The 24297-nt window shown below is 64.8% G+C and overlaps 1 protein-coding gene across 3 annotated transcripts in view; it reads left to right on the forward strand.

The window, feature by feature from the left end:
* The window catches only part of SLC12A5 (solute carrier family 12 member 5), a 31609-nt gene that overhangs the window by 2048 nt on the left and 5264 nt on the right, over positions 1 to 24297 (forward strand). The window contains exons 1-25 of one of the 3 annotated variants that reach the window (XM_042049054.1): positions 4155 to 4473; positions 11370 to 11464; positions 11696 to 11827; positions 12037 to 12183; positions 12807 to 12861; positions 13721 to 13851; positions 13984 to 14225; positions 14302 to 14513; positions 16406 to 16573; positions 17518 to 17616; positions 17794 to 17851; positions 18506 to 18680; positions 19547 to 19665; positions 19960 to 20058; positions 20152 to 20271; positions 20444 to 20548; positions 20637 to 20805; positions 21708 to 21903; positions 21984 to 22153; positions 22240 to 22371; positions 22564 to 22671; positions 22845 to 22967; positions 23047 to 23234; positions 23573 to 23587; positions 24137 to 24270. In XM_042049054.1, coding sequence (XP_041904988.1) covers positions 4422 to 4473; positions 11370 to 11464; positions 11696 to 11827; positions 12037 to 12183; positions 12807 to 12861; positions 13721 to 13851; positions 13984 to 14225; positions 14302 to 14513; positions 16406 to 16573; positions 17518 to 17616; positions 17794 to 17851; positions 18506 to 18680; positions 19547 to 19665; positions 19960 to 20058; positions 20152 to 20271; positions 20444 to 20548; positions 20637 to 20805; positions 21708 to 21903; positions 21984 to 22153; positions 22240 to 22371; positions 22564 to 22671; positions 22845 to 22967; positions 23047 to 23234; positions 23573 to 23587; positions 24137 to 24270 — 3244 coding nt within the window. In that variant the 5' untranslated portion in view covers positions 4155 to 4421. Of the gene's footprint in view, positions 1 to 4154; positions 4474 to 11369; positions 11465 to 11695; positions 11828 to 12036; positions 12184 to 12806; positions 12862 to 13720; positions 13852 to 13983; positions 14226 to 14301; positions 14514 to 16405; positions 16574 to 17517; positions 17617 to 17793; positions 17852 to 18505; positions 18681 to 19546; positions 19666 to 19959; positions 20059 to 20151; positions 20272 to 20443; positions 20549 to 20636; positions 20806 to 21707; positions 21904 to 21983; positions 22154 to 22239; positions 22372 to 22563; positions 22672 to 22844; positions 22968 to 23046; positions 23235 to 23572; positions 23588 to 24136; positions 24271 to 24297 lie in introns of those variants that run through there. The other 2 variants (XM_042049047.1, XM_042049058.1) reach the window with 2 other exon arrangements.

Below are 24297 nucleotides of genomic sequence, written 5' to 3' on the forward strand. Positions count from 1 at the left end.
CCCGCGGGACCGGGGTCGATGTGCTCCATCTGGGACCCACCGTGGGGCCGGGTCCCCCCGGGGAGGTGCACGTGGGACTGCTCCCCCCGTGCCCGGTGTGCTGCCCGTGGGGCAGCCGCCGCTGCCCGAGAGGGCACCGGGTCATCCCCGCGGCGGAACCCTTCTGTGTCCCGAGCGGTCGGGCTCGGCAGCAGTAGCCATGGCAACCAACCAGTTAAGGAGCCTCGCTCGTTGCCGTGGAAACCGGTCCCGGTGTCACCCTTGCCACGACTCCCGGTGCTGAGGGGGTTCAGCTGCTCTCTCGGCCCCCCTGGGGGCTGTGGGGTCATGGGTCTGTGGCCATAAGCCATGGACATAGCTCTGTGGGGCAGTTGTGTGAGGCTGACCCCGGGTGTGAGGTGAGACCCTGAAGGGGGCTAGGGTAGAGTAGGGACCCCACCAGCCCCGGGTGCACCCCCATGCAGGGGCCCTGCCCAGAGGGGCCACGATACAAGGGTGGGAGCAGGGCCCCCACTTGAAGCACCGTGCACAGAGGGGTACATATGAGGGACAGGGGCTGCTAAGGAGGCTCCCCCAGACCCCCATCTCCCCCAGCCCCCTCACAGGCACCCAGGTTTGTGGTAGACTGGGTGCCCTTGGGGTATTATTACAAGTGCCAAGGGTCTGCACCATGTAGAGGCCGATGATATGGGGGTTGGGATGCTACCACGGGGCTGGAGCAGCCGAAACCCCATCTGCTGCCTGCAGCAGCTTCCCAAGGAGTCTCCATGCCACTGAACCCACCACAGGTGCTTTGGTGGGGTGCCAGAGTGGACATCCTTGCACAGGCTGTGGGGTTGAGTGAGGAGTGCCATGTGGGGCACAGGACACTCCACTGCCTCCTCAGCTGATCCTGAACCCAAACCCTCCTGGCAGCAGCTGGCAAGTGGCCATGCAGCTGCTCCATGGCCGTCACTGGGCCCTCTGGCCCTGGCTCAGCAGCGGCTGCCTGGTGTCCCCGGGGTACTGAGACTGGCACAGGGCTGCTTGGGGGGTGTCGCCAGGAGCGGGGCCTGGTGGAAGGAGGCTGCTTCTGCCGCTGATCCCTGTGCCAGGCTGCCCAGCCGCCCACTGCTGTGGCCCTGCTGCTGGCAAGACATCTGGGCAAGGGCAGCTGGGGACGCCGCGCCAGCTGCATGCTGTGCTGGGTTTGTGTGACGCAGGAGCTCACGGCCTTGCCCCATGGCCTCTGCCAGCCCTGCCCCACTGCTGCCCTTCTGCCCTCGGCCTCAGGCAGCTTCAGTGGCTCCTGTGCTCCCCTCCCAGCCCTATGGGACACTGTACCTCCCTCCATGTCCTGTCCCACTGCTGGAGCTGGTGTCAAGTGCCAGCTGGTGCCCATATCAGCTCTGGGCTCTGCTTTTGTCCCATGCTGGAGGCAGGGCCCTGACCTGTCTGGATGGGGAAGAACAAGACCACTCCATCCTGCCAAGGTGCTACAGGATGTGTTGCCCCTGGGTTCATGGGGCTGTCAGGGCAGATTGGTGAGGGTACACTGTGATGGACCCTCCCCCCCCCCCCCCCACAACATTTATCTGGCATCACTGCCCTTCTGCCCTGCTGCACCTCCATCCTCTTGGGGTCTCTCCCACCCCAGCTCTTCTCCCTGGGAGCTGCTTGTCCTCATGCCCTCAAGCCCTGAGCGCAGGGTGTCCCATCCTGGCAGGATGCAGATGGACAGGCTGCTGACAGTGCCCAGGGATCACAGCAGGGAGTGCAGTGTGCTGACCGGCATCTCCACAGCACAGCCGCCCTCACTGCCTGAGTGGCACGATGCCAGGCTGCCCGCTCCCTGCCCTCAGGAGGTTTCCCAGTGACTCCAGCACGTGTCTCACTCCTGGGAGGTTTGACCGCTGCTGGTAATAGGACAGGCAAGAGCTGTGTGGCCAGCAGCCAGGATTCTGGCCCTGGGAATGTCTGTGAGAATGGCTCCCCACACCCAGGCTCTACGCAGAGGGGTCTGGGGCATTCTCGGGAGCCTCTGCAGGGGTACAGGACACTTTGCAGGGATGCTTCTTGGCTTGGCTGCTCTCCGTCGTCATTCCTGGGCAGCCTCTTGCAGTTAAGTGGGGCACTGATGCTCTGCCTGGCCTAGTGCCAGGACCCTGCCTGCTACTCGGACTCAGGGGCCACTTGCAGTTGATCCCCCACTCCATGGCCAGGGAAAAGCATCTCTCTTCCTCTTTCCCCATGCCCTTGTGCTGCCTGCAGCAGGACTGCAAGCAATGCAAGGGCATGGATGATGCCCATACCATGCCAGACCTCTCTCCTTTTGACACACTACACCAGATACCTCACTCCTGGGCATTTGGGCCAGGGTTAAGGTCAGTGTTCTGCTGGGAGATCAAGTCCCCTCAGTCTCTGCCTCAGAGACACCCTCAGTTTGTCCCCCCATGCTGGTGGGACCCTGCGCACAGGCTAAGCCAATGCAGTCTTGATAGCGTAGCCCCCTGTGCTGCCGTCAAATCCCAACCCCTGAAATGGAGCCATAATCCAGGGATTAGGGGATTAGTGGTCTTTCACGTGCTCCCTCCCCCGCATCTGTTTTAGTAGGAAAATCCCTCTTGTGCCGAGCCCATGCTCTGTGGCCTCCTGCAAAAAAACACCCTCTGGTGCTTGGCACTCACCATGGCTGGCTGGACCCCAGCCCACTGCCCTTCTGCCCAGCCACAGCCTCCTTAGGGGGGTCGGGGAGGTCCTCTGCTAACCCCCCAGACCCACACGGGATGGTGGGGTTTTGTCCAGCACATCCTGTCTGCAGCCCCTTCCTTCCAGTTGCAACCCTTGGGAGTGGGCCAGCCCCTTGCTCCAGCACTGGCTCCTACTCAGGGCTGAGGGATGCAGGTGTGAGGGGTTGGTGCTGCTGCAGCTGGACAGGGGCAGCCCCATGTGGTGACTGCCACACAGCGTCCTGGGTGGGGAGCTGCCCACCCTGAACTGCCCACCCTGAACTGCCCATCCTCCCTGCAGCCATCCTGTGCCACTTGCCACGGAGCTGGGGCTGTGCTGCTGCAGCTCCCCAGGGATGCCAGGTCCCGGGGTCCTGGCTGCAGCCATAGGGCAGGGATCAGTGCTGCCTGCTGGGCTGGGGTGAGGGGTCTGAGCCTCTCTCCTGGCAGCGGGGTCAGGCCGGGGAGCATCCGCGCTGCGGAGCAGCTGGCTCCGCACCAGGAGAAAGTAAACAATTAATTACAGCCGTCAAGAAGTAACGGAGGCCAGCGGGCTGTCATGATCTCAGCCTGTGCCGGAGGAGATGCCGGGAGCTGCAGCCAGCTCTGGCTGGGGGATCCTCCCGGATTAAGTGCATGAGAGAACAGGGGGCTGCAAGCAGCCCTGCAGGGTCCTTCAACAACCCCAGTTGGATGTGCCCCTGGCCCTGTGGGTGATAGCTGCAAGAGCTGGGGCCTCCATAGGCGGCACAGGGCCTGGGGGTTTTGGCCCCATTGCAACCCTTCTCCAGGTCTGAGAAGGTTGTTACGGGTGTGATCCTGGTCCCCTGGGCACCAGGGGAGGTTACATCAAGCCTACTCCCCTCTGCAGGCAGCATTCTCTGTGCTGCAGGTCAGCTAGGCAGAGCAGGGTCAATCACCTCTGCCGACCCCCCAGCCCCACTGTGGGGTGGTCTGGACGTCCACCCCTCCACGGGTGCCCTGGATAGTCCTGGTGCTGGGACAGGGGTCTCCACCCACGGCCGGGACCCCGACACCCGCAGAGGGGTCCCCTGCATGACGTGGTGCTGCGCACCCGGGAGCCGCCCCCACCCGGGAGCCGCCCGTCGCGGGGCAGGGGCCACCTGGACAGGGGCTGCCTTGATCCCGGGCCTCAGCCACCTCTGGGGATGCGTCGGTCCCGCAGACACAGGTTCTGCCCCACTGTACACCCCGAGGGTGTTCCCGGTCCCGAGGCTGCGCCGGGGTCCGGTGCGGGAGCCGGTGTGAGGTGCGGGGGCTGGCGACGGATGCGGGGCCGGTGCGGAGTGCGGGGGCTGGAGGCGGGGTTCGGGGCCGGGGCGGGTGCGGGGTCGGTGCGGTTGCGGGGCCGTCCCGTCCCGTCCCGCCCGCGCCAGCCGGGCCCGCAGCGCTGCCCTAGTTCCCCCCCACGCCTGGCGCAGCCGGGAGGCGGCCCCGCTCTGCTCGCTCGTCTTTGTGCCCCCCCGCGCCGCCGCGTCCCCCCTCCCTGCCGCGGCGGGGGCAATGCCTCCCGCATACGTGATGAAGCGGGCGGCCGGGCTGGGCTCCGCCGGCAGCAGCCGTGAGCCGTGAGCCCGGGCGCCTCCGCACTGCAGCCCCCTCCCACCGGCGCGGGGGGCGGCGCGGGGACGCGGCTGCTGCGGAGCGAGAGCTCCAGCTCCGGCGGCAGCGAGCGGCCGCGGCACCGGCGCCATGCTGAACAACCTGACCGACTGCGAGGACGGCGACGGCGGCGCCAGCCAAGGTGAGGCACCGGCACCGGCACCGACGAGCGGGACAGCGGGACAGCCCGGGGCGGCCGCCCCCGCCGGGCCGGGGATCGGCGGCGGCGCGGGGCAGAAGCGGCGCGGAGCCGGGGGCCACGAGGGATGGGGGTGTCCTGCCGCGGGGCAGGAGGGCGGCACCGGCACCGGCACCGGCCGCGACGGCGGCTCTCGGCCCGCGGCCCCGCGGGGCTGCGGCGGGCGGTGCGGGGATGCTCCCGCTCCCGGCGCCTCCGCGCAGCCCCGGCCGCACTCCCGCCGCTGCGGCAGCCTCGGGAAGCGGCGGTGCGGTCGAGCCGTGCGGGGCTCACCGAGGAGCCTCCTCCCGGGCGGGGGCTGCTTGCTGTGCTCCGAGCGACCCTGTGGGGCCGGCCCCGCCGCTTCTCGGACAGCCCCCGCCAGTCGCCGCACCAGTCCCTCTCCCGCCCGCCCAGGACCCCCGCAAGGGTCCCCGCGCCCAGCTGCCGGCCCCCCACCCCTGCCTCCCGCATCTCCGCTGCAGCCCCCCCAGCCCTCCCTGCTGCCGCCCCCCATCTCCGGCTGCCGCCCCCCCATCTCTCCATATCGCCTCTCTCACCCCCGCTGCCCTCCCCCCCATTCCCCTCCTCTGCCGCCCCCCCATCTCCGGCAGCCGCCCCCCCATCCCGGGCAGCCGCCCCCCGCTCCCTTCTCCCCTCCCGCCCCCCCGGCCCCTCCCCCCCGCCCCCCGGGGCCGCCGCCGCTGTCCACCGTGCTGAAGTGGCCGCCCGGGCCCTGCTCCGGGGCCGCAGGAGCCGTTCGTCCCGAGGCCGAGCCCAGCCGACCCGAAGCGAGCCCAGCTGAGCCAAAGCGAACCCTGTCGTGCCGAGTCGAGCCGGTCCGGCCCGGCCCAGTCCGTGCCGCGCCGCGCCGTGCCCCGTCCCGCTGCAGCCCTGGCGCAGCCCCGGCGCAGGGCCGCTGTCCGCCGCGGGCGAGGGGCCGCTCGGCCCCGCAGCAGCCCTGTCACTGCTGGCGCTTCGGCCTCAGCCCCTCCCGGCACCCGGCACTGCCAAGCTGTGTGAGGGTCCCCGTTCCCCCGGGGCCACGTCCAGCACCAGGCAACCAGGTAGCACAGGCCCCGTTCTTGTGGGTGTTCCTGTCGGGTATAGAGATGGGCTGCAGCCAGGGCGATGCAATGTGTGCCCAGAAGGACTTGCTCTGCCCCTCTGACCCTCCCAGACCCCGCGAAGTCCCTTCTCCAGGCCCCCTTGTGGGGTCTTCCAAAGCCCCAGCCGGGAGCACATGGCTGGCTATGGCAGCGATTGTCCCGACTGCCCACAGTGGGGCTCTGGGTACAGCCAGAGACAGGCTCTGTGTATTCCTCTGCTCTTCCGACCCCAGGCTGTTTATTTTCTTGTTTATTTGCGGCTCTGCTCAAGGTCAGGGCTGGCAGGAGACTTTTGGGGGCACCTTGCTGGGCTGGGGTTGTCGCACTGGCCCCCGGCCGTGCCCTTCCCTCGGCACTTGCCCTCCTCTTGCCCTCTGCAGCACCAGGATCTCTCCCACTCACCGATTTCCATCGCAGCAGTGCCGGCGGCGTGGCAGCAGGCGGTTCTGCCATGCTGGGGTCTGGCAGGAGGGCTGGACACAGTGCCACTACAGATGGACCAGGCAGACTGTCCCTGGAGCTGAGCCTGGCGAGATGGTGCCCTGTGGGACAGCGGGTGAAGGGCTGGAGGAACCAGGGGCCTGGGTGGCTTGGGGGAGCAGGGATTGTCTGTAGGAGGGGGCTCATTAGAACTCCCCACACCCGTGACAAGGTGGTTGCGGTGAGGGGGATGGGTTGTCCCCCCATGCCGAGGGTCAGCTGAACTCCCATCACGAGGTCTGTCTTCAGGGACCACGGAAAATCCAGTGGGTGGCAAAGCTGTTGCATGCCAGTGGGCCCCCTCCGCATGTCCTGGCTGCTCCAGTGCTGGCTGTCCAGCAACTTGCCGAGCCCAGCACAACCACTGAAGCCCTGGGTGCCACTTAGGCCTTATTTGTCAGAAAGGTCAGCAGTGTCCCCACTCAAGTCGTGCTCTGGACAGTATGCACGAGCCTCATGACAACGGCTGGAAGGGCTCCAGCCCCAGCAACCCAGCGGGGGCTGGACCAGCACAGACCCTCTGGGGAGATGCTGGGAGCGGGGTGCAGGCAGGGCTGCTGCCTGCAGTGTCCGGGCTGGCAGCTTGCACTGCTCTGGTTGGGGTGTTGGGATGTCAGCTGCAGCCCCACTGCAGGGTGCCATGCCGACACCCAGCCCGGGGGCACCCGGATGCCTGGGGAGGGCAGATACAGGGCCAGGAGCTTTGCTGGAACTTGTGTCCACGGCCATTTCCAAGACAGGGCTTGGACTGTCGGAGAATCTGGGAAGCTGTTTAAATGCAGCCAGCCAAAACGCCTGTGCTGGAAATCCTGCGCTGCAGGGCCGGCTGATCAAAGGGAGGATAATCCCGGGTTTAGGAAGGAAGAGGATAGGTCTGAAGTAGCAGTTGGTCCAATTTGGGTCAGGCAGTGAAGGAATCCAGCCCAAAAGGCCACTGAGTGTGCTTGCTGGCTGGAGGGGGAAAGCGCAGCCCTGGGATGGGGGGAGCCTCCCACTCCACCATCCCACCCCTGACCCCCACTCCCGACCCCCACCCCCTGCTCCCCTGCCACACTGCAGCTGGAGCCGGCTCTGCATGACACTGCCAGCACGAGCCAGCACTGCTCTGATGATCAGTGGTCTCTGCCTCAGTGAGGCTGCAAGGGCTGTGTGGCCCCTCCAAAGGTCGCCCTCCCCAGGGCAGCTGTCAGACACCCTTGTGCAGGGTAGAAGGAAGCCGGGTGGGCGCAGAGATGTCACTGCCATAAGAATACCTTGGCCATCCCCATCTGCCTTAGGCGCCCCAGGCCAACAGCCCAGGGCCAGGCAGTGGGTGTACAGCCAAGTCCCCTTGATAGCCGGAGGTGACAGAACAGCAGCGTGGCCTCCTTGGCCAGCAGCTCCTGCAAAACGGCAGCAGCTGGGGACATCAGCCAGGGCCACGTGCTCGCCCATGTGCTCGCTGGGTTGCTGGGGTCACCCTGGGGTGCCCCTTGCCGCAGGCAGAGCCCCGAGAGTCCAGGTGTCCTGTGGCAAAAGTCAAGGTGTCCTGTGTACCTCCAGGGGAGCCCCAGGGCACCCCTAGTGCCATGAGCAGCCATCGAATCGCTGCTGCTCCAGGGCTGCGGGGACCGGAGTCGGGGGTGGCACAGGGGATTCCGGAGCTGCCAGCAGCCCTGTGCAGGAGCACAGACGGAGGCACGGAGAGCTGTGAGGTTGGGGCTACCCCCGCCACGGCCCCCCTCACCCACTGCACCTCCTGGCCAGTGCCGCAGCCCTAGTGCCCGATGTTCCTGGCTGGGGCTCACTGTGCTCTGGATGCTGCGGAGGGGACGGGCCGGCCGTGGTCGGGCAGGACCGGCTAGCGACCCCGGCAGCAGTTCTGGTTAATTAGCCCGTGGGGGGTGGATGCTGGGGCTCCCCCAGCCAGTGCTCAGTGCCCTGTGCCGTGTAAAGCGATTAGGGAGGATTTGGGATAAGGGACATGACGCTTCCCAACCCAATTTAGGGCTAAGTAAAAGGCCATTAGAAGATCAAATTGTGGATGGCGCTTCTGTCTGAGCGCTGCCCTGGGGGGGCTCCGAGGGTGCAGTGACAGTCCTTTGGCGCTGCCGAGTTGGCTCTGGGCTGCCCCGGGCAGGCAGGTTGGTGGACGCCCTGCTGAGAGTGGGGCTGCGCGATGCCCGCGGCGGGGCTGCGGGTTCCTGCCAGCGATCCCGCCGCCAGCCCTTCCAGCCGCCGCAGCAAATTAAAAGGCCGATTCATGTTGAGCGATCCCTGGGGAGGGGGGCGGCCGAGCGCCGGGATCGAAGGCTGGCACGGCTCGGCTCTGCTCCGCTCACAACTGTCTCTCCCGGCTGGGCCGCTGGCCTTGGTGCTGCTAGCCCCGTCCAGCGCTCCGGCCCCGCTCTGCTCTGTCCTGGCTGCGCTGGGGGAGCGGGTCAGGGGCATGTGGCAGGGCAGGGGGAGGCCCATGGGCGTTGGTGGGACTGGCAATGTCCCACGTGTCCCCAGGGCCAGGAGGCAGCACCCCCTTTGTGCCGCCGGGCAGGACTGGCCGTGGCGGTGGCAGGTGAGGGACGGGTGCATTGCTCCTGCCCGCCCTGCTTGCCCTCCCTGCCCCTGCCTGCCCTGCCTGCCCTGCCTGCCCCTTCCTTCAGACCAAGGGTCTGAGTCTGCTACCGAGGAGAGGCTGCACCAGCCCCGCTGCGGCAAAATGGTCTCCGTCAGGAGCAGGAGCAGAAGCGGGAGCGCTTTGTCACCTGGGACCCTGCGCCCTCGTGATTAACTCCTTCCAGTCTGTGGGGCTGGAGCGACGTGGGAGGCTGAGGGTCTCCCCGAGCCGTGCTGCATCCTCATGTTCACCAGCCCGGGGCCTCTCCCAGTGCTCTTCCTCGCAGCAGCATCACCAGGCGAGGGGCTCCTGCGCCACGGGCCAGCCCCAGCAGCCTGGGTGATGTCAGAACGGGCCGCGGCCCCGGCGTGAGGAGCGCTGGCCAGAGGTGGGGGTGGAGGGACTGCGAGCTGTGGGTGCTGTTGTGGTGCCATGGGTTGGAGCGTGGGCACCCCAGGGTGCTGCTGGCCCCTGTCATATGGAGCCGAGCAGGGCCAGTCCCGTGGGGTTGTGGTGGGCTGGGGCCGGGGGTCCGGCCGCGCCATCCATCAGGCTCCGTGGGGCGCGAGTGCCATGTGGGGCCAGCGTCCGGCTGCCTCCGCCGTTACATAAGAGTGGGAGCTGAGGCGGCCGTGGCTCGCCGTTGCCATGGAAACCTGCACGGTGATGTCGTCGGCTGGGTACCAGGCGGTGAGACGAGGCCCCCGCGGGCTCCGTTCTCCCGGAGGGGTCCCAGAGCCTTGCCACGTTTTGAGCACGTCTCCCTGCCAAACTGCCCGTGTCCCCCGATGCCACCCAGCCCTAAGGGGGTGGTGGGCTCCAGCCACCCCTGCTCCTGCTCCCTTGTGTCGCCACACTGGGGATGGCCACAGCATCAGCCTGGAGGGTGTCCTGTCAGTGTGGTGGACATTTCACATCAATGTGGTCCCCAGAGCTGGTGCAGGTGGGCAGGAGCTGTGGCAAATGGGTGGGTGCCAGCCCACACCACTGCTGTTACCTAATGAGAGCAGGATTCTTTGGGGCTTTAGATCAAACACAGAGCAAGGAGCACATGAGGTCCGTGTTGAGACCTGTTGTGGGAGATACAGGGCAGGGCACATGCCGGTGATGTAACCTGGGGTCCAAGGGGACTTTGGAGTGAAGCTCCTGGGACGTGTGGGCTAGGGTGTCCCAGTGCCACTGCCATGGCCATTCCTGCACAGGGGGAACCTGTGAACTGTGCCTTGGTGTTTGGCTGTGCCCTTAGGGACAGTGCTGCTCTGCTGCCCCATGCTGGAGGAGCCATGGGATGGTGGGAGTTGGGGGGCAGCCTGCAGGTCAGTGTCACCTGTAGCACTTGAGACTTCACCTCCTGGTCAGCCAGGAGTACCATGTCTGCCAGGGAATTGCAGATGGTGAATCACCACTGCACGCGGGCTTCCAGGATCCCAAATATGAGTCAACTGCCAGGAGAATGGTGGCCTTCAAAGGACCAGGATGCTCCAAATGGTCGCAGGGTCTGTCTTGGGGGTGCCACCATGAGTGGGTGACTACACTGCTAGGGCACCATCCCTCTGCCCCGGGGCACTCATCGGCTCCATACTGAAGGATGGTGGAGGGGGCAGTTCTCTCCCTGCCCCCAAAGTGTGGAGCTGGTCTGTGACCCTGCCCATGTGGGCAGCCTGCCCAGCGGTGCGGTGGCTAATGGCAGTGTGACTGCTCTGGCTGCAGGGCCGTGGTGGTGGGATGGGTGTGTGGCAGGGAGCCTCTCTCCGCCCACTGAGGGCTGGGGACTAGCCCAGGTTTCCCTGTGCCATGGGTGCCATTGCCCCCTCAGCTGCTCTGCCCAGCACTGTGTCCTTTGGCTCCTGGCCCCCATGCTCTGGTCCCCCTCTGCTCTGGGCCCTCTCTTGGAGCTGTGCTGCTCCGGCAGCACCATCCTCACTGCTGCTCCATTTCCAGCTTGATTTATTTCTGCTGCTCTGCAGCTCAGCTGTTTTCATCGCTATTAAGCATCTCCAGGTTTCTTCTGCACTAGGTCATTAATGCAGTGAGTGGCTGTGGCCCCTGTCCTGGTAGTTCTGTGGGCCCTGCACTGCTGTGGGTGGCTCCACTGCCCCAGGCATCGCCTGCCCTCAGTGGTGTCACCTCCGGATGCCTTCCCACCCTGTGGCCCCCACTCCTGTGGTTTGTGTCTGGGAGCAGAACCAGACACCTGGCCACTTGCCCCACTCCCCGGCATTGTGCCGGGACCATCCCCTCTGCGCTGGTGCTGAGCAGCCATCCAGATCCTGCCCCTGCAGATGCAGCGCTGAGGGCAGTCCCAGTGCGCTCACCCGTGGGCACCCCGTGCCGTGAGTTATTGCTGCCAGCCATCCCGCTGGAGAGTTCCCCTGGATCCACTCCGCTCGCCTCACTGTGTGGATGTGCTCTGGCGGGTCCGCACGTCAGCACAGCTGGGCAGGACAGCGTGTGGCTCCTGGGGACAGCAGCCCCTGCAGGTGTGAGGTGTGGGAGGTGATGCTGGTGGCTGGGATACCGGCCTGCCATTGCCTGTGCTGGGACTGGGCATGAACATGGTGCCCACAGCTCCGGCAGCTCTCCTGCAGGAGCCACGGGCAGCCATGACCCCTCACAGTGGTGACCCTATGGGATGGGCAGGGCAGGGCTGCCTGACTGACTCAGTGGTGTCTCCACAGGTGATGGCAATCCCAAGGAGAGCAGCCCCTTCATCAACAGCACGGACCTGGAGAAGGGCAAGGAATACGATGGCAAGAACATGGCCCTCTTTGAGGTAGGGCAGGCAGGCAGTGGGGCAGGGGGAGGAGGCTGAGCTGGGCAGCTGTCCCATACAGCCGACCTGCACCCCGGGCACTGGGACATGCCAGAGCCCCAGACCAGGGTTGCCACACTGCCAAAGCCATTCCTGGAGGGGCAGGCAGTGGGGTAGCATCTGGTGAGGTCTCCTGGGGTTGGCTAGGGTCCCAAGGGACTGTCCTCATGACTCGGGCTCTGCTCTCCACAGGAGGAGATGGACACAAGCCCTATGGTCTCGTCTCTGCTGAGTGGACTGGCCAATTACACCAACCTGCCACAGGGCAGCCGGGAGCATGAGGAGGCTGAGAACAATGATGGAGGCAAGAAAAAGCCTGTGCAGGTGAGGACTTAGGAGGGAGCTAACCCTCCCTCTCCAGCCCTTGCCTGTGTAGTGCCAGGCCACAGACTACCCTGGGAACAGGGGACTCCTTGGCCTCAGCCAGGGGCAGTTTCACCCTGGGTTCCTGGCTGCTTTGCAGGAGGAGTGGGACCTGTTGCTCCCCTGCCAGCCAGGCCCCTGAGCCCTGGTAACTGCTGTTCCCTCAACAGGCCCCACGGATGGGCACCTTCATGGGTGTCTACCTGCCCTGCCTCCAGAACATCTTTGGGGTCATCCTCTTCCTGCGTCTCACCTGGGTGGTGGGGATCGCTGGCATCATGGAGTCATTCTGCATGGTCTTCCTCTGCTGCTCCTGTGTGAGTTTTGGAGCCAGATGAGCCTTCACCAGCCTTGCCCATGGCCTGGGGGTCACCAGTCTGGCTGGCTGGACTATGGAGAGGTGCACTAGCTGCCAGCCCACCAAGCCCTGCCCCAGCTTCTGCCCCTGCCCTAGCTCCTGCCCCACTTAGAGCAAGGAGAAGCCTTCAGCTTCCCAAAGGAATCAGCACTGGAATGGGGCTCAAATGGTGACCCAGATTATAGCTGCCATGTAGGGGGATGTGCTGGGGGTCCCCTGCTCTGGCACCACACTGTGCTGCAGAGAGCCACCTCACCAGGACAGTCACCCCAGGGCAGAGGTTGGGAAGGCTGGTCTTGCCCAGTGTCCTGGGCAGCCTGAGCCCCCTGCTCCCCCCCCCCCCGCGCAGTACTGCCAGCCTCTCCAAGGGGCTCAGCCCTCTCAGCTGTGCTGCCAGCCAACAGCCCTGCCTGCCCACCCACCCACCCATACATCTATCCATCCGTCCTCCCTGGGCATCCCTGCCCCGTGGCACATCTCCCCAGGGAGCCCCATGTCCTAGCATGGCCCCAGCTCTCCCTTCCACTCCCCTGTCCCTCTGCCCAGCTCCGCCGGGTGCCCACACTGTGTTTCTTCCTGCAGACGATGCTGACGGCCATTTCCATGAGTGCAATCGCTACCAACGGTGTGGTGCCAGGTAGAGCCAAGCCCGCGTCGATGCGTGTGCCACGTGTGCGGGCAGCTGGTCCCTGCCGGGTGGGGTGCCTGCAGGGGCTTTTCCCAGGCTTTTCCCCGGGGCCGCCAGCCGCTCCCCAGCCTTCTGCCACCAGCCCGCGCGGGATCCCCACGGCCCGGGGGAGCGAGTGCTGGAGCCGCCACCCGTCCCCAAAGCCGCGAGGTGCAGATGGCAGCGAGAGCCGCCAGCCGCGGCTCCTCCCTCCGCCAGACTGGAGAGGCCGCGGGGAGCCGGGAGACGCACGGAAGGAGGATGGGAGCGGGGCACGCTGGGTGCCACGGGCTGGGTGGCGGGGTGGGCTCTGCCACCGCCGGACACAGGGATGCTGCTGTGTGTGGGCTCTGCCCCCCGGGAGGCACCACGGGCTCTGGCCGGTGGGTGCCCCGGCTGCCTCCCCCAGAACACGCCAGCCCTGCAGAGCCCTGGGGAGCCGTGAGCTGCGCCAGGCTGGGCACGGCACTGACAGCTCAACACGGGGTGTAATTAAAGCTATTTATCATCCTGCTGCCGCAGCGGGACCATCGATCCTGGCAGCCCTGCTCTAAGGGCTCCTCTGGGAGGATGGAGCAGGGCATGGTCCCTGGGGCTACAGCTCCTGTCTGGTGTCCAGGGAACACCTGTGCCATTGGCCATTGCACCTGGCTGCAGGGCTCCTGGGGAATGACTCTGCCAGTGTGGTCACTCCTGCTGCTCTGCATCTTGCTCAATGCTGGAGCAGGGCCTATGGCTATCCTGGCTCCAGTCTGCCCTATGGGATACCTGGCAGGGCTGAGGGTGTCACTGGGGTCTGGCTGGGACCCACTTTTGCTCTCTCTGACAGCGGGTGGCTCCTACTACATGATCTCACGCTCCCTGGGACCTGAGTTTGGTGGGGCCGTGGGGCTCTGCTTCTACCTGGGCACCACCTTTGCTGGTGCCATGTACATCCTGGGCACCATCGAAATCCTGCTGGTAGGTACCTAGTCCTTGCCTTGTGCAGTGCCAAGGGCTCAGGTCCTGGCAGGGCAGGGGGTCTGAGGACCCTTCCTTGGGGTCCCCTCTGCAGGCTGTTAGCCAGGCAGTGATGCTACAACTCTTTCCCAGGCCTACATCTTCCCGGCCATGGCCATCTTCAAGGCAGAGGACGCCAGCGGGGAGGCGGCTGCGATGCTCAACAACATGCGTGTGTATGGCACCTGTGTGCTCACCTGCATGGCCACCGTTGTGTTCGTGGGTGTCAAGTATGTCAACAAATTTGCCCTGGTCTTCCTGGGCTGTGTCATCCTCTCCATCCTCGCCATCTATGCTGGTGTCATCAAATCGGCCTTCGACCCGCCAAGCTTCCCGTGAGTATGGGGTCCTGCAGGGATGCAGCAGGGCCGGGGTGTGCAGATGCGCAGCTGAGTGCCTGTGTCCCCCCAGGATCTGCCTCCTGGGCAACAGAACCCTCTCACGCCATGGCTTTGACCTCTGCACCAAGATGGTGATGGAGGGGAACGAGACAGTTGGCTCCAAGCTCTGGGAGCTTTTCTGCACCTCCCGCTTCCTCAATGCCACCTGCGACGAGTACTTCAGCATGAACAACGTCACTGAGATCGAGGGCATCCCCGGCGCTGCCAGCGGCCTCATCCAAGGTGAGCACAGGCAGACAGAGGCATGAGAACATGGGCATGGGCATGAAGGCATGGGACTGGAAGCATGGAGAAGGAAGTGCAGGGGAGCTGTGGTGGGGCAGTGGCCCTGCCTGCTGGGCAGCTCTGCCAGCAGGGCTGGTGGAGGTGTGCTGTGGGAGGCTGCCCTGAGCAGGATTCCTCAGCCATGCCAGGTGTTGTGGGGGCAAACAGTGCTGGGTCCAGGTGAGAAGGCATGTGGGTGATCCTTGCTGGGGGCTGCTCTGCCCCTGAGGCAGAGTGAGCTGTGGTCATGCTGTGCCAGGCAGTGGGACCAACTCCTGCACTGGGTGACAGAGCAGGGCACTGCAGCCACCCGCACGCAGCCTGTGTCAGCCAACGGGGTGGCTCAGAATGATGCCCAAAGGCTGGGGATGAATAAATCCTCCCTCTGCTTCCTCTTGGCCTTTGGAAAGGTTGGTATTGATCTGAGGTTTTGAGAGAAGCGATGACCCCTCGGGGCCACTTAGCTGCTGTGGCTACAGCCCTGCTGGGAGAATGGCCAGGACCGCAGAAAGATGCGTGAATTTGCTGGGAGGAGCCACTTGTGACCCGTTTTTCCGGAGATGCTGGTACATCTGCCAGGTGCACACGCTCAGCAGTGGGTGGCAGAGGCTGATGCTGTGTGCCACATTCAGAGGGTGTTTGCAGACCCCCATGCCAGAGTGATTGTCGGGACTCAGGAGAGCAGCAGAGCCACAAGCAGGATCAGTCCTTCCTGGTGGCTGTGAGGCTGCCCCAGCCATCCTGCCCTGGTGTCTGCATGGACACAGGCATGGGAGCTCAGACTTGGCTAAGCACGTGTTGCTCAGGGCTGCAGCTGTGACTGTGGTTAGTGGAGTGCAGTTGTAGGGGATTTGGGAGCCTCCCGATGGTATCCCATGCTGAAGTCTTTTGGGCCAGATAATGAGTTCCTGGCTGCTGGGTGGAACCTGCTCCTGCTGGCAATGATACTGCTGGGGACGGGGTGCAGACCCCCACCCATCCAGCTGGTCTCTCTCAGGGCAACAGGCAGCAAACACTCCTGCATTGGGGGCATTGGGACAGAGCCAGGACCCCACTCTGGGCTGGCTAGTGGTGAGGGTGACTGGGCCAGCAGCATCTTGAGATCGGTGGCACAGTTTAGCCCTGACAGAGATGACTGGACCTTGCTGTGCCCCAGGTGAGGGATCTCCCTGTGGGGACAAACACAGCTTTCTGGGAGGATGAGACAGGCAAGGCCAGTAGGGTTGCCAGCCTCATCTGTCACCTGTGAGTAGCCATGAAGGGGGCTCAGTGCCGGGGGCTGAGGGCTGGTGCCTGCAGGCCCCTTTGCCCCTCTCAGCAGCCCCCTGGCAGTGACATGCCAAGGGCAGTTGCCTCTGCCCGCCCTGCCCGGTGCTGGCTGCTCTCCACTGCTCCAGTTTCTGCTCGTGATCTGCAGCCAAGGCAGCACACGGAGGGACACTAAACCTGTTACATCAGCCCCGCACTCATAATCCCATCAAAAACATTATCAAGTTACTTTGACACGATCCACCTCCCTTAAACCTGTGTTGATCAGCATTAATTATATTACCCTCTTAATTATTTGCTACTGCAATCCCATGTCAGCTGCTGCAGTATGTTGTGGGGACACTGCCAGCAGCAGCACGGACCTGCTCTGGTTGCCCACCTGCACTGCCATCCTCACCCTCTGGATGCCCATGGTCCTCTCTGCTGGCTGAGCCGGCTGCTCAGTGAGGCCGGGGAAGGGGAGGGAGAGCCAGACCCGCCCCCCCGGCTCCATCCCTGTGGGATGGGGATGCTGTGCTGGGTATGGGGGCTTGTGGGCATCTCATGCCGGTGGCACTGCCCGCCCTTCTCCCTCCTCACAGAGAACCTCTGGAGCTCATACCTGACCAAGGGCGTGATCGTGGAGAAGCGAGGGCTGCCCTCAGTGAGCTCCCCCGACACCCCAGTGGACATGGACCAGCCCTACGTCTTCAGCGACATGACGTCCTACTTCACCCTGCTCGTCGGCATCTACTTCCCCTCGGTCACAGGTGGGAGTCGCCGCCGGCCCCGCTCCGTGCCGCGGGCACACCGGGCACGTGCCGCCGGGCGTGCTCGGCGGAGCCCCACGTGTGCCACCCCCGCGGCGGTGACAGCGGCGTCGCGGGGGCGGCTGGTCGCCATCGCCTCCCACGCAGCCGCCCGCGCTCCAGATCTGACGGTGCCGCCCGGTGCGCGCTGACGTCCCGCCGCTTGGGTATTTTTAGCTCTCCGGGGGCAGAGGAGCCCCCCCCGCCCCAGTCCCGCTGCGGAACCGAACGGGGCGTAGCCTCCGGGGCTCCCCTGCAGCTCCGCCGGGGCCAAGGCCGGCGGGATCGCCCCCCGGCCTGCCCCGGGCATGGCGAGCTCTGGAGGGTCCCGCGCTGCGGGGTCCCCGGCAGCCGCTCAGCCTCCGTTGCGCTCCCTCCCGCTGCCCATTCAGCAGCAGGTCCCGGTTTCTGCAGGACGCCTGTCCCCCGCTGCCGGGGGCGGTGGGGTCCTGCCTCGGCTGCTGCTGCGGCCGGAGCACGGGTCATCCCTCGGGCTGTGTTGAACCCGCCGGTGCAGCCGTGTCCCTGCGTGACCTCCTGCCCTCCCAGAGCAGCGTCGGGGCTGGACCCTGTCCCTACCCCTGCGGCAGCCACCGTCCCTGCTTGAGCTAATTAAGGGCTAATGAGACACGGCACTTGAGAGCTTTTGAGCCTAATCCTTGAGTGGCCTCAGACTGCGGTTTGGGGTAGGCGGGGCAGTGCTGGGGGGGATGAAAAGAGCAGGCTGGGGGCCCACGCCGCAGCAGCACCTTCTCCACTACCCATCATGTCTGCTTCCTATCCTGGCGCACACCGAGCCGTGCCCTGCTGTGCCCAGGGCTCATACGGTGCCTGGCATGAGGTTTATCTGGGACGGGGATGAGCTGTAGCTCTGCTCCCCCTGACACCATCGCCTCTTTCCCCAGGCATCATGGCTGGCTCCAACCGCTCTGGAGACCTGCGGGATGCCCAGAAGTCCATCCCCACGGGCACCATCCTGGCCATTGCCACCACCTCTGCGGTCTGTATCCTTCAGGGCTTGCCTGAGCCTGAGCCTGGGCTGTGGGGCTGAGGGCGGGTGGGCTCGCTCTGCAGGGCTGATCTGCTTGGGTGCTTCACTGGGCTGGGACAGGGTCCCAGCACCCCACTGGCTGGGCAGGCAGGACGCTGCATCCTCCTGGCTCTCCTTGACCACCTGGCAGATATCAGCTCTGTTGTCCTCTTTGGAGCATGCATCGAGGGGGTTGTCCTGCGTGACAAGTGAGTGTCCCAAGGATATGTGGGGCATGGGGAGAGTCTGGCAGCCCCCTGGAACAGGCTGGGGCAGGGCAGCCCCAGGGGCAGGCAGAGGTCTGGGGAAGGCTGCAACCAGGACACACTGGGCAGACAGGGTGGCATTGGAGGGTTCATGGGTGTCACTGGGCAGGGGGGCCTGGAGCTTGTAACAGGCACTGAGGGCTTGTGTGCACCCCGACCGTCCACGTTTTGCTGCATTCCTCCTGCTCCGACACTGCAGGCAGCCACTTGTTTGTCAACAGGCAGGGCTGCCTGTGCTCCTGCCTATCTGGGGCAGCCCTGCTCACCGCACGTGGCAGGTGACACTTCTGGGTCGCCAGCACCAACACAAACAGGATCCAACTGCATGCATCATCACTGCCCTCCTGGCACATGGACGAGGAGTCCTGTCCCACACCTGTCCTTGTCCATGCTTACGGGTACAGGGATGAGGACATACCCCTGGCAACCTCTGACTCTGCTCCCTTGCTCACCCCCAGGGGGGCGGGCCCTTCCCCGGTTGTGTCACATCCCCCCAAAGTGGTGTCGTGTTGGGGGGCTGGGTTGTTCCACTGTGGTGCTGGTGCTTTCGGGGCTCAGTCATGGGACGGAACCGCAGGTGATGCTGATGCCCTGCAGGTTTGGTGAGGCCGTCAACGGGAACCTGGTGGTTGGCACCCTGGCATGGCCATCCCCGTGGGTCATTGTCATCGGCTCGTTCTTCTCCACCTGTGGGGCTGGGTTGCAGAGTCTCACCGGAGCCCCCCGCCTCCTGCAAGCCATCTCCAGGGACGGGATCGTACCCTTCCTCAGGGTAGGTGTACCCCGAGTCCGGTGCTGCCGCACCCTGAGAGCCCACTGTGGCTGCAGATGCCACCAGCACGAGTGACCGGTGGGAACCCACGCTGCCTCCTCCCGGCACCGATGCTGCCGGAGCAGCCCCGCTTCCCTGCCCTCATCCCGCCGGCACCGGCGCGGCGGTGGGCGGCCGTGGTGGCTCTGGCTGCGGTATCGGTGGGAGGAGAGTGTCGGGAAAGGTCAGGATCCCCTCCCCCCCCCCGCTGCCGTGCCGCTTCATATTTTATCTGCTCTCTGAAGACGCGTTCCCACAACCTCATCTCTCCAAATCCAACCCGACAGCTCCCCCCAGGGAAGAGCGGGCTAATTTTATCCTGCCTCTTTCTCCTTGCCAGCCCCAGCCCGAGCTCTCACTCGCTCCGCCCGCACCCTCTAATGCGTCCGGACACGCGCCCCCGGCCCCCTCTCCGGACCCCCCCCGCGTCCCCACAGCCGCAGGAGGGGCCCCTCTCCCCCGGCAGCCTGTCCGTCCCAGGCACAGGGTGCCCGACTCTGCGCTGGCTGTGGCCAGGCTGTGAGCTGGGGCTGGTCCCTGGTGGGGGTACAGGGGCTGCTGCGCTGGGTGTGGGGACAGCGACGGGATCTGCCGGGAATGGGACTGTACTGTCAGCAGGAGCCAGTCCTGCTAGCCCTGGGACTGCTGCCCTGGCAGGATCCAGCATGGGACATGTGCCAGCTCATGGCACCCGGTGTTCCCAGTCCCTGTTCCCGCCAGGGCTGGGTATATGGGAGGGTCCAGTCTCATCGGGCTGCACTAAGTACCCTTGCCCAGGGCTACAGGGCACTGCGGAGCCTGACACGCCCTTCTCCCCCCATTTCCAGGTCTTCGGCCACGGCAAAGCCAACGGGGAGCCGACATGGGCCCTGCTGCTCACAGCCTGCATCTGCGAGATCGGGATCCTGATCGCCTCCCTGGACGAGGTGGCTCCCATCCTCTCCATGTAGGCAGCGTGCTGTCAACCCGCACCTTCACAAGCAGCGGGTGGCGTGTGTGGATTTCTGCTCCTCAGGGTGGGGGGACACACCTGCTGCCCTGGGCCCTCTCTGGGAAGAGGGGGGCCCTGCGGGGACTCTGGGGTCCCGTCCTGGCCAGCACTGAGACTTGGTTACTCTGTGACACTGCTTCTCTGTCCATCAGCAGGGCCCGCTCCAGCACTGGCCACCCCAGGGCCAGGAGGTGTGGAGACCTCAGTTCCTCACAGTGCACCCACTCAGCCTCCTATTCTCTTCTGCAGGTTCTTCCTCATGTGCTACATGTTTGTCAACCTGGCGTGTGCGGTGCAAACGCTGCTGCGGACGCCCAACTGGCGGCCCCGCTTCCGCTACTACCACTGGTGAGCTGGCTGGGATGGGGCAGGAGAGGGACGCCCCAGGACACCCTGGTGTGGGGACCCCAGGGCACGCTGACAGCTCTGTGCTCTCTGCAGGACCCTGTCCTTCCTGGGCATGAGCCTGTGCCTGGCGCTGATGTTCATCTGCTCCTGGTACTACGCACTGGTGGCCATGCTGATTGCTGGCCTCATCTACAAATACATCGAGTACCGCGGGTAAGGGAGGCCGTGGCACCGCAGGTCCTGGCCAGCCCCCCATGGCCACATGGCCTCTCAGTGTGGCTTCTCAGCTCCCCGAGGCTGCTTGTCCCAGGATGCTCCAGGGTGCCAGTGTGGTGCTCTAGGGCCAGAGCCATGGGCATCCCTTATGTGCTGCTGGTTCCTGCAGGGCAGAGAAGGAGTGGGGTGATGGGATCCGGGGCCTGTCCCTGAGTGCAGCCCGCTACGCCCTGCTGCGGTTGGAGGAAGGGCCCCCGCACACCAAGAACTGGAGGTGAGGCTGGGCAGGGAGATGGGGATCTGAGGGTGCTGGGGCAGGGACCAGCTGGATATGGGCACTGACTGCAGGACCCTCCTTCTAGGCCGCAGCTGCTGGTCCTGGTCCGCGGGGATCAGGAGCAGAATGTGGTGCACCCGCAGCTCCTGTCCTTCACATCACAGCTCAAGGCAGGGAAGGGCCTCACTATCGTGGCCTCTGTGTTAGAAGGGACCTTCCTGGACAACCACCCTCAGGCGCAGAGGGCGGAGGAGGTGAGACCTGCCTGCACCGAGATGGGCTGTGCCAGCAGCAGGTGCTCCTGGTCCCCAGGTGCCCAGGGTTGTGTCTGCCCCATGGCCAGGGCTGGTGGCCCCAAACGGCCCAGAGAGCTTCCGAGTGGCATCAGGCAGAGCCTGAGGACTCCATGCTTCACTGGTGCTCAGAGCACTGCAGGGACCTCTGGACCCTTCCTCCTCTCCAAGATACCAGAGATCCTGGCACCAGCCAAGCAGTGGTCCCAGTCCTGGCCAGCTGTTGCAGGACTTGGCACAGCATGGCACATCACAGCACAGCATGGTGCTCACCCAGGGGCTGCTGTGCTGCTGGGCTGAGTGGACTCCACAGCCCCGACCCTCCCCATGGTCTCTGTGGCCCTGGTGCCAGGCAGGGTGGGAGAGGAGCCTTTCCCTGCCAGAGTGAGAGCACTCCCCACCCCCCGCACCCGCGGGGCGGCACATTAATGAGATTAAACCCTCGGAAGCAAACAGTTTCTCTCCCATGCAGACATGTTATAATTTCTCTGAGTAAATAACTCTAATTGCTGCTCCACCGCCCGTCAGAGCCCTGGCACAAGAACACCCTCCACTCTTCACGGTGCAGAGCCGTGTGCCAGCTCTGTGCACCACTGGGTATCACCCCCCTGGCCCAGAGCCACCAGCCTGCCACAGGGCATGGAGACCCAGGCACCCTGCCAGGACCTGCACCCCACAGCCTGCACTTCACAGCCCTGTACCCCATACTCTGCACCCCGCATTCTGCACCCTGTACCCTACACCCTGCACCCTGCACCTCATCTGGCCTGGGCTGGGCCACTGCTGGGCCTGGCAGCTGCTGTGCCCATGATCCGTGCCCGTCCCCGAGGCCCTGGGATCTCTGACTTCCCTCTCCCTTGCAGTCCATCCGACGCCTGATGGAAGCGGAGAAGGTGAAGGGCTTTTGTCAGGTGGTGATCTCCTCTAACCTGCGGGATGGCATGTCCCACCTCATCCAGTCCAGCGGGCTGGGGGGGCTGCAGCACAACACAGTGCTGGTGGGCTGGCCCCGCAGCTGGCGCCAGAAGGAGGACCACCAGACCTGGAGGAACTTCATTGGTAGGCACCGTGGAGGGTGGGTGCTGCTGGGCTTGGAGGCCTGCAAGCTGCCCTGGCTGACGTGGCCCTTCCCCTCTCAGAGTTGGTGCGAGAGACCACAGCTGGGCACCTGGCCTTGCTGGTGGCCAAGAATGTTGCCATGTTTCCGGGCAACCAGGAGCGGTTTTCGGAGGGCCACATCGATGTCTGGTGGATTGTCCATGATGGGGGGATGCTGATGCTGCTGCCCTTCCTCCTGCGGCAGCACAAGGTAGGCTGGGCCCTGCAGTGCGGGGCTGGGGCTTGGGCTGCGGCCGTCCCTGTCGAGCCATGCCCAAACTACCCCCTCCCTTGCAGGTGTGGCGTAAATGCAAGATGCGCATCTTCACGGTGGCACAGATGGATGACAACAGCATCCAGATGAAGAAGGACCTGACCACGTTCCTGTACCACCTGCGCATCACCGCAGAGGTGGAGGTGGTGGAGATGGTGAGTACTGGGACGGGGCACGTGCAGCAGTCAGGGATGCTGTGCATGGGAGAGCCAGACAGACCTTGACGTGGGGGACACAGCACCACGGAGGGACACAGCACCACGGGGATATGCTGGGATGTGCTGGGCCATGCTGGGAGCAGTCAGTACAGTTTACCCTGCCCCAAATTTCTCCTGTTTCCCCCACAGCATGAGAGTGACATCTCTGCCTACACCTATGAGAAGACACTGGTGATGGAGCAGCGTTCCCAGATCCTCAAACAAATGCACCTCACCAAGAATGAGCGGGAGCGGGAGGTGAGCCTGCAGGACAGGCTGGGTGGGCTCTGACCCCTGTGGTGGCTCTGATGTGAACTGAGCTGCCCTGCAGCTCTGTGTGCTTGTCCTGCTGGAGAGCTGGGCTTCAGGCTAGGCTCTGCCCAGCCAAGCCCTCTTGTGCCCCACTCCCTTGGCTGACCCCTCCCACACAGATCCAGAGCATCACGGATGAGTCCCGTGGCTCCATCCGGCGCAAGAACCCGGCCAACACGCGCCTGCGCCTGAACGTCCCCGAGGAACAGGCTGCTGATGGCGAGGAGAAGCCGGAGGAGGAGGTGAGGAGTTGTACCAAGACAGGGTCAGGGAGGTAACTGGCCCCAGGCCCTGCCCACCATTCCCCTCTTCTGCCTGCAGGTCCAACTAATCCACGACAAGAATGCCACCACCTTCTCCAGCAGCTCCCAGTCCCCTGGTGATGAGGTGGAGGCAGCCCCTGAGAAGGTGCATCTCACCTGGACCAAGGAGAAGTCTGTTGCTGAGAAGAACAAGAGCAAGAGCCCTGTCAGCCCTGAGGGCATCAAGGACTTCTTCAACATGAAGCCGTACGGCCCCCTATGCTGCCACGTTCTCCCACCCATGCCCTGTGTCCCTGGCTACCCCTGCCTGCCCCAGCCAGGAGGGTGCAGGCAGGGCCTTGGCAGCACCAGCTTGATCCTTGCCCTGAAGAGTGATCAGGCAGCCTGGGCACTCTGAGTGCGCCCTTGCAGAGGGGCTGGGGGCAACTGGGGAGGGCTTCCTGTGCAGAACTGTGCTGGCAAGGGATGGGTGCCCACGCTGGGTGTGCTGCAGGGAGTGGGGGTGCACACCTGGTGTTCACCACCTTTCTCTCTCTCTGTCTCTCTCTCTCTTTCTCTCTCCGACCCCATCATGCTCCTGGCAGGGAGTGGGAGAACCTGTAAGTCTGGGTTTGGCTGGGTGCCGGGGCTGGAGTGGAGGGAGCTGGGTTGTGCTCGTGGGGCAGTGTGATGGGAGCCGTCAGGGTTGCCCCCATGCAGGAGGGCGGCTCAGTGAGCTGTGACAGCTGCAGTGCCAGACAGTTCACCCGAGCAGGCTGTGGTTGCCAGCTCCATGCACTGCCCGCACCACACGCTCCTCGTCTGCCCTGTTATGCTGCCAGCAGCTCCCTGTGAGCCTGGGCTCAGGCACCCACGGTGACACTAATGCCAACTGCTCCTGCTCGCTCCCACGTGGCCTGGCCCTGAGCAGACGTAGTTGCTACTGCCTGTGGGCACTCTGTGTGGCCCTGCATCTCATGGCCACTGGTGCAGGCTCAGAGTCACCAGCGCTGTGCCTGGCAAAGTTTGCTGCACCCCAAGTTTGTGCTGCAGCCCAGACTGGACTGCTCTAGGGCAGGAGGCCAGGGTGCCCTGTTGCCCCTTGGGCCTGGTGTGGGACTGGAGGCCAACTGTGCCCATCCCGTGCCCACACGTGCTGTCACCCACAGGAACCAGTCCAACGTGCGAAGGATGCACACAGCTGTGAAGCTCAATGAGGTGATTGTGAAGAAGTCCCAGGATGCCAAGCTGGTCCTGCTGAACATGCCAGGGCCTCCCCGTAACCGGAAAGGGGATGAGAACTGTATCCTTCCTATGGGGCTGTTCGTCA

Source organism: Corvus kubaryi, unplaced genomic scaffold, assembly GCF_017639235.1.
Source record: "Corvus kubaryi isolate FWS band 111438036 unplaced genomic scaffold, C.kubaryi_AGA036_p1.0 134, whole genome shotgun sequence".
NCBI lineage: Eukaryota > Metazoa > Chordata > Aves > Passeriformes > Corvidae > Corvus > Corvus kubaryi.